Source organism: Ciconia boyciana, chromosome 28 (assembly GCF_034638445.1).
Source record: "Ciconia boyciana chromosome 28, ASM3463844v1, whole genome shotgun sequence".
NCBI lineage: Eukaryota > Metazoa > Chordata > Aves > Ciconiiformes > Ciconiidae > Ciconia > Ciconia boyciana.
In genome coordinates this window covers 704,618-716,106 of record NC_132961.1, presented here as the reverse complement: position 1 = coordinate 716,106, position 11,489 = coordinate 704,618, and the positions used below count along the sequence as shown (strand labels likewise).

At 37.8% G+C, this 11,489-nt stretch overlaps 1 protein-coding gene across 1 annotated transcript; it reads right to left on the bottom strand.

Moving 5' to 3' along the window:
- Window positions 1-297: 297 nt before the first annotated feature.
- Window positions 298-10,828, bottom strand: LOC140644632 (butyrophilin-like protein 9). The gene is made up of 6 exons (XM_072847653.1): window positions 10,756-10,828; window positions 9,738-10,010; window positions 8,391-8,489; window positions 7,673-7,699; window positions 1,444-1,470; window positions 298-860 (listed from the first exon to the last, which is right to left on the bottom strand). Exons 1-6 carry the CDS (start codon window positions 10,826-10,828, stop codon window positions 298-300), a joined length of 1,062 nt encoding a protein of 353 aa, XP_072703754.1.
- Window positions 10,829-11,489: the final 661 nt, after the last annotated feature.

Genomic DNA, 11,489 nt, shown 5'->3' with positions numbered 1-11,489 from the left:
AAAATTTGAAATTTGCACTCATACTCTTCCTGGTAAACTGTTCTGATGGGTTTACTAGTTGAAAATGAATACACAACAAATGCAACAAATACTGAAATAAATCCATGTTTCTTTAGTCCAGGTAAAATGAAATAAAATTGCAACATTTGACAGGTCTGGGTTTTTACAAAATTAGTTCTTAGTACAAGATGAATCCCTAAGAAATACTTCAGAGACTATTTCTTTCTTGACTATGGTTTTAAAAGCTGATATTACTTTTTTTCCCTTCCTCTCTGCTTTCACATCCTCTGCGATTCACTACTCTATTAATTTATTAATCTCCTCCTGGCCCTGTGGAAGGCTGTCACAGAGAAGGTAATGTGTTTTAGTGTACACGGGGCGTACTCCCAACCATTTGTCATCAGAGCCTGGCCTGAAGAATGGGTACAGATTCCCAGAAAACTCCAAAGAGAGAGACTCGAGAAGGCACTTTTCTTCCACATCAAAGAAAGAAAGCATGTCACATTCCTGATCCAGGAAAACACCTACCACGCTGCAGGGCTTGCCATTTCTTACGCCCTTCCCACCACTTAAGCTGTATTCTCCCTGAGAAAACTGCAGACTGAGTAAAATCCCCTTTGGGAAAGCCTTCATTGTATTGCTCCTCAGTGTATTTCTAATTTCCTCACATACCACACCCAGCTCCCACTCCGATTTGTCCCCCACCTCCACTTCCCAGTAATGTTTCTTTTCTGAAAACCCTTCAGTAGCTACCACCACTGCTTTGGGAGAGATCTTTTCCTGGGTGGAGGACTTGACCCTGTTTTTCTCCTGAATGATGAGGATGGGATGTTTGCAGTTCTCATCCAGAGTGATATTAACTTGAGAAAGGAAGGAAAAAAAAAAACAAACACAAAAAAACCAAAGCACCAAGTTATTTCTGATTTTCAGGGAAATAAACAGTAATCTCAAAGGAAGTGAATAAAGGAGAGAAACAATAAAATTTTTAAAAAAACCCAACACCTAAATACCCCAGGAATATACAGCGTGCTTTTGTCAGACAGAAACTCAATAGCAGAAATAATATGCAGCAGGGCATGCCTGTTCTCTGGCTTCACTGTGCCTTTATTAATTCATCTTTACTCTGACTGAGGGGATCCAGGCTCTCTGGTCAGACCCATCTGGCAGCTGGATTTTTTGGAATAAAACACAAAGCTGAATCTCTCAAAGCCACATAACATGTAAAAAGGTCCTAGTTGGTACGGAAATGATTCACCCCAACTCGTGACACTGAGAACTGTGTAGATGGGAGATGCTTAAGAAAACCTGGGTGCCTGTTTCAACCAACGGGCTGCAAAATTTCCTCAAATTCTGACAGCCTGTGAATTTTTCATAACACAAGGGATAGACTCTGGCAGGTGCATGAAAGAACATGAGGTTGATGGCAGGCGAGATTTGGCTTACCTGCATTGCTGTGAGCTCTCCTGAATGCTGCAAGAAAAGAAATGAATGATTAATTAAAATTACTGCAGAATGTTAATATACCTAATTTTAGTACAGTATGGGATTGGAGGGGTGTAGATTTGATAAAATTAGTTTTCAGCTTTCAACTCACCCAGTTCCTTAGAGGCTTTATCTGAAAAGGACAGAAAGTTGTATTATCCTCATGCATGGCAAGGCTCTTCTGTAGGCTATCTGTGCTAATAGGGTATTTCCAATACTACATTACTTAAGTATGACCTAGCCTAGGATTTAGGAAACGATGCTAGCTTAACTTTGGAGGGCTAGAGGTTACTTAAACCCTAGCTAGTCACCTGGGCTCTGTGTAGAGTCAGGAGAAAGAATGGCACATCAGAAAGTGTTTCTTCTCTGCTGTTTCAACTACTTATCTGAAGCTATTCTTGGATGCCTTCATCTCTCAATGAGGGAGCCAAGAATACTGCCTTAGCCTCAATGCCCAAAATTTAGATAACTAGTTAGGTGAGCTGAATCATCTGCAGGTACACACAGGACCTGTGGCCATGCTTCCAGACCCTGTCAGATGACAAACAGGAGCTTCACATGGCCAACAGTTAAAATGCATATAAAAGTATATATTTTTTTTTAATTTTTTTCAAAAATATCAGTTGTTAGTAGGAAGGAAAAATCTGTTTTCTACTCAGTTACAACAAAAATTAAACCCTTAAAGAACTGAAATTATGTTCCCTTGTTATGGAAACAGATGTTCTGGAGTCCAAGATTGTGTTACATAAACACTAGTTTTTAGGGACAACGAAGTCTAAGTCTGGAAGAGATTGAAGTGCTGCAATAGCCCTCAAACTGTGGCACAGTTCAGTTCCAAAATGGTATTTCTGATCACAAATAATTTAAATTATTTTTAAGAACCAAAGTTAACTTAATATCCTTACCAATTTTGGACAACATATCCTGATTTTCTACAAAGAAACAAAATTAAATTAAAAGTTAAGATGACTAAATCAGGTGAATTATGGTACACTCACTATGCATTTTGGAATACTAATATATAGGTTATCTATAAACAGGTTTAATCTGTTTATTAATCTGTTTATATATCTGTTTATATATATTTATATATAGGATTAATCTGTTTATCTTTGTAGAATAATAGACATGCATTATATAAGTTTTCTCTTATAATAATGTGTTGCACAAATATTCCTGAACACAAGACATGACAAAATAAATAAAGGAAAATATCAGAAACAATCAGGGAGTGATTCAGAACAAATAGCTCCCAAGGACATTTACAGTTCATAAAGCATCATAAGAGAAGGAGACTGAAGCCTCTCTCAATAACACAAAGCTTGAGATTACATTTGTCTCTTGTACACAACTGAAACCCAATGTTATCCTTTTTATGGTTCTTAGCTTCACCTGGGGACACAGCTTGTCACAGTTGCTCTTTGAGAACTCTTTTATTCTCACCATTCAACAGGAATTGTGCTGGGATTGTTCTCATTATATTCTTTTTAATGCTGTGATCAGATGCTTTAGACATTATTTTGTTCAGAGATGCAATAAATAAAATGTTCCACTTAAATATTTTCTAGCAGTGGAAAAATAACGAGAGAGAGAGAGAGAGAGAAATATCTATACATACTCTCTATCTATAGACATATAGATATATACCTATAGATAAAAAGAGACACTGTGTGTACACATAACATACAACACATAACACAACTTTTCAATTATCTTTTTCATTGGAATTGGGGAGTTAATCTTTGCAAATGTGAAGTTCTGAGAGCGTTTTCCAACTCCAGTATTCAAAATTGCATAAAATACCACTATTTTATTAGAACGGTCACCTGCAAAGCATCTTTCAGAGTATGGTTAAAAGAATAGCGTGTGGTACTAAATGCAAAGTAGAAAAAAATGTTATTTTACCCTTGCGAAAGCTGTCCCGCTCCTTAGCTGAAAAACAAAGCAACAAACACAGAAACAGCAGAGAATGTTACATTTTTCAAGACAAAACCACACAAAATGTGAGTGAGAATTTCAGTGTTAAATAATGTTTTCATTTAGGGAACTGAGGCTTGGCGTTAAGTTCAGAATATAATTTCAAACTAGGCAGGGGATAAATTGTCCTCTGAAGATACCAATCCTGTAGAAGGAGTCTAGATTATTAGCTTAGACTAGATACATAAAATTCACTGGCTAAAACCAGGTGACATTGAATATAATAGTACCAGATATCATTAATTTAACTGAAAACTCTAGCTTTAGAACATTAGAGCTTTAGGACATTTTCAATATGGGCCCTCTTTCATGATACTATAACTTTTTTAAATATAGAGGATTCTTGTAACCAAAGGATACTCAAAACCAATATAACAAAGAAGTCAAAATACCTTCTTACCTATTTCATCGTTGAGTTGATTTATCTCTGAAAGAGATTATGTTTAAATATTAAAACAGCATTTCCTTTCCTTTTTTTTTTTAACACAAATACGTTGAATTTTCTATCTGTTCCACTGTGTTCTGTATAGCAAGAGCTAAGATAAAATGAAATGATCTGAACTTCATAAAAACAACCAGATATTCCCTTGCTATAAGGCAGCCAGAGTTCTTGTCTTCATTATGCTGGTACCTTCCCTTAAGGTGCGAACAAAAAGACTGGTCAAGAAATTCACCTCGGTAAAATTAAGTACTTCAGATGACTGAACTAAGGGGAAAAAACAGAACTAATACTTTAATGAGAATGTGATTGAATGGCATTAGCATGCAACTGAATGGCATTAACACACCCATCTGCAGATGGTTCTTAGTATTTATGTTGAAACAACTGAACCATGTCCAGATAATCTTAAACATGGCTTTATAAAAGCTATAATTGACGTTTCTCCAAGGTACCATAAGGACTACTAAAAAGTTACAAAAAAGTTTACTGAATTTACTACTTCTCTGGCACACTTTGCATACCCAGCTCACTTGCTCTTCACAGCAAAAGCAATCTTCTTGTTCTGCTTTTGTACAATGCAGTTCTAACCAGGACTTTTATAAAAAGAAACAGAAACAGATTTTTTTTTTTAAATTTTTCAGACTCTAGAGCTTAATTCTTTCTTTTATTACAGACTGAAATTCAGCACGAACCATGATCCTAAACTAAGAACACATTAACTTACCCGAATTAACCAACAGAACAATTTGCAAGCACAAATACTGAACAAAAAATACCAGCCATAAATCAAACTTTTCCATGGAATTAGTCCTCTTCTTTGCAGTAGGCATCCATTATCTTTAAATGGTCAATATAAAAGGTATTGCAGTGATTTTTTTTTTTTTTTACAAAAGCAAAACAGTCACTAATATTTTCTGAGCTCAGCTTTTGTCTGGTTCTAAAGGACCAGAGAGATTTATAGATAGAAATCACTGAAAAAAAGCTGTTACACTTACCTTTCTGAATTGCCTCTTGTGCATTTGCTGTAAGCAGAGAAATATTTTAATATCCTAAAAATAATTCTTCAAGCACTTAACATTCAGTTTTAAAGACTACACAGAAGTGATTAAGCCACAACAGTTTGTATAGAATCATAGAATCATTTAGGTTGGAAAAGTCCCTTAAGATCATCAAGTCCAACCGCTGACCTAGCACTGCCAAGTCCACCACTAAACTATGTCCCTAAGTGACACAGCTACATGTCTTTTAAATACCTCCAGGGATGGTGACTCAACCACTTCCCTGGGCAGCCTGTTCCGTGAAGATATTTTTCCTAATATCCAATTTAAACCTCCCTTGGCACAACTTGAGGCCATTTCCTCTCATCCTATCACTTGTTACTTGGGAAAAGAGACTGACTCACCTCACTACAACCTCCTTTCAGGCAGTTGTAGAGAGCGAGAAGGTCTCCCCTCAGCCTTCTTTTCTCCAGACTGAACAACCCCAGTTCCCTCAGCCACTCCTCATAGGACTTGTTCTCTAGACCCTTCACCAGCTTCGTTGCTCTTCTTTGGATGTGCTCCAGCACCTCAATGTCTCTCTTGTAGTGAGGGGCCCAAAACCAAACACAGTATTCGAGGTGCGGCCTCACCAGTGCCGAGTACAGGGGGACGGTCAGTTCCCTAGTCCTGCTGGCCACACTATGTCTGATACAAGCCAGGATATTGGCCTATGTATATATATAGGCCAATATATACATATAGGCCATATATATATGTATGTACATATACTATTGGCATATATATAATATGTATATATAGTTGTATATATGGATTTGAATGTATATATACATACACATACATTATTGGGTTTATTTGAATACTAGGTAACTAGACTTCAAAAGTCAATTATTTTTTATACTCAGTTGAAACAAGTACAGTACAGGCATTGACCGAAACAAAAATAAAATCTTTGTTTCCTCAAGTTAAGCCAGTTTGTTGCAGCATTTGAAACAAAAATACTAGACATCAAGCACAAAACATATTGTGACATCTAGCCTTGTTTTCTCTGCTGTTTCAAACTCACAGCCATCCAGGGACAAGAAGCTAAGATGACATTTTGCAGAATCACAGAAGAGTTGAAGTTGGAGGGAGACCTCTGGAGTTCCATCTAGTCCACCCACCCTGCTCAAGCAGGGTTGGCCCAGGGCTGTGTCCAGTTCGGTTTTGCATGCCTCCAAGGATGGAGACTTCGCAACCTCTCCAGAGCAACCTGTGCCAGTATTCAAACATCTTCACAGTAAAAAGACTTTTTTCTGTTTTCTGATAATTTAGTGTATACTCGGTTTTATTTAACAAGTCATACTGACTTATCATCTGACAGGTGTTAAAATTCTGCTAAATGGATGAGAAGTGTTTCAGGGATGACTGGATGCGAATTTTAATAAAAGTCTCCGTAGATTTGTTCCCACATACTCTTTTTTTTTTTTTTTAATGTCAAAACATTTTTGTTTGTATGCAAATTTCTGAGATTAGTTCCTGGGCAGCAGTTCACTCCCTCAATTATGGCAAAGGGGTATTTTTTCTCCTTTGGAGTTACCATCACTATAAAACAGCCACTAGATATATTCTGCTTTTCTTCTGTAAGTCCTAAAAAAAAAAAAAAATCTCATCCTGAAGATTACACTGTTCAGAAATTGAGGTAAATATTCAGACAAACAATCAGGTTTTCCATTTAAAAAAATAAAAATAACTTCCTAGCATGTGGTATTTTTCAAGTAGAATATGTTGGATTCTCCAGAAGTTTACAAAGGCTACCTTTAGCCCAGGAAGCTTAATTTTTTTAAATTGTTTCTGTAGTCATTAAAGAGTCAAAAAACTCCATGTACAACTCAGAGGAATAAGTTGGGTTCCTCCTCTGAATTGCATCCTGATTTCCTTCATTGCTGGTCAAAGATGCAAGCTATCTAAAAGAAGCTATATAGTTTTCTCTTTTTCCTAATTTTTTATTTTTTAATAGAAGAGTATTTCTAGAAAAAACATTTTATAAGTATCTCCAGTTTTCACAGGAAACAAAATTTTGTATTGAAAATTTTTCATCTACTGAAAGGTGGAGTGGGTCTTGGCAGGGAAAAATTCGTGTGGACACACCTTCTGGCCAGAACATGCTGCCACTTCTATGCCCTGCTCAATCACATCCGTGTGGCAGCTTTACCACACTCCAACATGGTATTTGGGGTGGCTGAGGGGTCTTTCTATCACAGTTTTTCATAAGGGCACTAGGAAATGTTCTAATGCTCTAAGGAGCCTGGACATGACAGCTTGGGGAACTGTCAAAATGTCATTTTTCTGGAAATGGTAAACTTTTAGATAGATAGTGGGTCAGGGGGAAGAAAACCTGTGAAAGTTTTTGCACAAAAGGTGACTCGTACCAAAAGCTTTTTACCACTTCTTTCAACATCTGCAGGCAGAAAAGCTGAGGTTAAATGGGATGCAAGAATCTCCTCATTTCTCATCAGGAGCAGGAATCAGCAGTGGACCAGTCTTTCTGTGTTGGCTGCGCGTAAGGTGACTTACTCCCCAAAGGCACCCTAGCTGGAGCCTACAGGTAGATAGCTGGAGCCTACAGGTAGATAGGGTCAACCAAAGTCCCAATCTTTTGAATTCTCTGTCATGAAACAACCTTAGGAATACAACTAATTAGCCCCATAGTTTATACCACCAGTGAACATTTCTACTGTTGTACATATCTTTCAAGATGTTCATGATGAAATATAGTATTAATATGACTTACTTTCACGAGTAGTTGTCTTATTGTTCTCTGAGAGAGAGAGAGAGAGAAGAGAGAGGCAGGGAGAAGGAAAATGTTATCTTAACTTTCTTCTTGCTTGTAGGTTTTCAAAATAAACTTTTCATATTCCATGGTGGTCCTGTTTGGTAAGGAAGCAACTTATTTTCAAAATATCTTGGTTTGCGTATACTTATGTCTTCCATTAGAATAATGAGAAATCATACAGAATTTAATTAATAAAACTAGTGATACTGAAGGCAGAAAAAAATCAGACTTAGTATGCTGTCTTGGCAACAGATTTGTGTTGTAGAACTCTCTTAGTTAGAAACTAGCTTATAAAGCAATAAAATGACTTGCAAATAAATTAAGCCAGTGGACACATTTGGGTACACTAACTAACATGTTTCAGATACTTGCAATAATTGTTTTATTTCAAAAATGAGATTAAGTGTCAATGATAATTTCAGTATAGTAATATGTCAATTCATATTGGCAAATGTGATTGTACAGGTTTATACCCCAAGATATTGGAGTAGAGATGCTTAAAAATGAATATGCAAGGAAAGCAAAAATACAGTAAAAAGGCATGGTTGAAGAATCTCAAGGGTGATTGTTCATAATCCCATACCCTCCTCCCCAGATAATTCTGGACACATTGATGTTGTCTTTCACCTGGATTGTATGAAGCATTCATCACTTTAGCATTAAGAGTGGAACTTACTTCTGAGTTTATAAATTGCAGTGATAACCAGGAATATGCTCAAGAGCAGGATCACAACAAAAGCCGCCAGCCAAGGGGAGGTGGCAGGAAAGAAGACATCTGCAAATTATTTCAGATGATCAGTTACAACTTTCCTTCAACTACCAACTTCATACTTTGATTACATGCCTAAAGTGCAACAAAACAAATTTGGATCTAAATTTCATTCCTAGACATCTGTAGGAGTGGTTCACTGGGACTTTTACATCCCTAGACTGTTTTATAAAGCACCATCAGAGATTTGTGAAAACCACTGCATTAGAATAGAATAGAATAGAATAGAATAGAATAGAATAGAATAGAATAGAACAGAACAGAATAGTGTCCTGGTTTCAGCTGAGATAGAGTTAATTTTCTTTATAGTGGCTGGTATGGGGCTATGTTTTAGATTTGTGCTGAAAACAGTGTTGATAATACAGAGATGTTTTAGTTGTTGCTGCACTAGTCAAGGACTTTTCAGCTTCCCATGCTCTGCCAGGTGCAGAAGAAGCTGGGAGGGGACACAGCCAGGATAGTTGATCCAAACTGACCAAAGGGCTATTCCATACCACATGATGTCATGCTCAGTATATAAAGCTGGGGAAGAAGAAGGAAGGGGGGGACATTTGGAGTGATGGCGTTTGTCTTCCAAAGTAACCATTACGCGTGATGGAGCCCTGCTTTCCTGGAGATGGCTGAACACCTGCCTGCCCATGGGAAGGAGTGAATGAATTCCTTGCTTTGCTTTGCTTTGCTTGTGTGCGCGGCTTTTGCTTTACCTATTAAACTGTCTTTATCTCAACCCTCGAGTTTTCTTACTTTTGCTCTTCCAATTCTCTCCCCCATCCCACCAGGGGGGAGTGAGCGAGTGGCTGCGTGGTGCTTAGTTGCCAGCTGGGGCTAAACCATGACACATAGCATTAGAATAGAATAGAATAGAATAGAATAGAATAGAATATTAGATGTTACAGCAATAGAAACAGAAGTGGAAGGAAATGAGAGAAAAAGAGAGAGAGAGAGATGGAACAGCATCCTCCATCCTTGCAAGTGAGAATAAGCACCACTCGATAACAAGATTTCATTTCCCCCAGATGGCATTACACCCATGGAAGGGTGTTTTTATTCTTAATATTTTGACAATGTTTGGGAGTTGCCCATGCAAAGTAATGGTGGTTTACTGGAAAGACCAAGAAGTATCACAGAAGAAAACTTCTGTGAAAACTCATTATTCTATTCCACTAGAAATCTGAGGTTCTGGGGCAATCTGCTCTGTATGCATCAGCTCACTGTTTGTCCTCCCAAGCCACAAGGACACAAGCTCATACTCACCCGCAATGACAACTGAAGATTCTGATGATGTTTTCAGCAGTTTATCAATTATTTTGCAGGACACAGAGTTTCCTGATCCTGGTTTTAGAATGATGGAGCTGCTGGTATTAGCAGTGGTGGTGCCAGTGGTGAGAGGAGTCCCAGTGACATTGTCTCCTCTACCATCTGTCCACAACATCTGAACTTCAGAAAACAACCTCTCAGAGAAACATTTGAGTCGAATACCATCATCCTCATAACCATCCAAGACAAGCAACGGATCATGGCCACCACCTACAGTAGAGAGAGACAAACGGGTGAGAGGTGCTCAGCAATCACAGTGGTTTTAAAGGCTAAGGGGGAAGAAGTCTGTAAGAGGTTTTGCATTTATGATGCCCTATAAGTGCTTTCCCCACTGAAGTTGCAGCCCTTATTCTATGACATTAGTACATCCTCTCCCAGCTACGATCAGGAGCAGCAGCTGTGAATTTGAGGGTGAAGAAAAGCACATAGATGCATTTGAAATACAAAGCCATCCATTTCCAATTACAAGCATCCAGCGCTGCCACACATCATGCAAGTCAAAATTACCTGTCACCTCCCTTTGTAGTGTTGATAACATTAGGTTATCTAGGTATGTTCATCTCACCAGATTTTAGCCACCTAAAAGATAAGTATCTCATTGAGGCAATCATCTTGTAGAGAAACCATGGAGAAACTGCTTTCCCTACAGAGCGATTCATTCCCTGGGAAGATGGGAATCTGAGATAAATCGGTTATGTTATGCTTGTCTTCTCCTATTGACCGCACAGGTACCTTAGATAAATAGCTCTCAGGTGCTCAGTTTTAATGCCTACAGTTGAGCACATTGAATCCCAGAACATACACCTGTGTTCACATGAAATCCAAAGAAATCACCTAAATCTGGACCTCCTTCAGTGGAGAAGAAAGTCATAGGGGGCATCAGTTCAAATCTATTCATAGTCTCTGAAATGGATTTAGTACAGAGCGAAATTAATCCATTACAGAGCAAAATTACCTGCCGTGGAATGGTGTGTAGATACCAATACCAAGATGAAGATGGCTGCTGTCAGCTGGACCGAGAACCCCATACCTATGTGGAAGACAAAGGTCTATGTTTGAATGCAAAATAAATGTTGTGGGGTGCTGCCCAGTTGAGTTACATAATTCCCAGATTCACGCCAACATCTTGTTGTCTGCTTATGTGCACTACCCACATGCTTAGTTGCACCCCAGATGAACCTGGGGAGTGATTCAGCAGCCAGAGAAATCCTATGATTGTTCTTATGGTCTGTATGGAGACACTCCAACACTGATAATAGTCAATGGTTATGAACTGAGCAAATCCTGAGCTGGGCAGACATGTGTCTTGTTCGTAGTACCAGTAACAGGACTTGAGATGGCTCCTCGGAGTTAAAAGGCAAAGACAATACAGATACAAAAGCCCAGGAAATAAATTCTGCCTTGGGGAAAAAAAAAAAAAGCCACATTGGTATTTTCTAAATTAAATATTTCACTTTGGAAATACTATACCCATTTTTTTCCTCAAATATTTTTTATGAAAGTAGAAATGAAAGTTTCTAACTTAGCCAGGATTTTAATGCAGAATTTTCCAAGATTTATATAACCAAACCCACTCTTTCTCTCTCTCTACATGTATAGATATAAAACCGTATATAAATATATATATTATACTATAATAAATATAAATCAAATAGAAAAAAAAAAGGAAGATCTTCATTTGACTTTGAC

Excerpts from the sequence above, each read along its gene's own strand:
- LOC140644632 (XM_072847653.1), bottom strand. The coding sequence starts at position 10,828 with ATGGGGTTCTCGGTCCAGCTGACAGCAGCCATCTTCATCTTGGTATTG. Across the intron at positions 8,490-9,737 it reads ATCTTCAGTTGTCATTGCGG|ATGTCTTCTTTCCTGCCACC; the intron begins GTGAGTATGAGC and ends AATAATTTGCAG. Across the intron at positions 861-1,443 it reads GAGAGCTCACAGCAATGCAG|TTAATATCACTCTGGATGAG; the intron begins GTAAGCCAAATC and ends TCCTTTCTCAAG.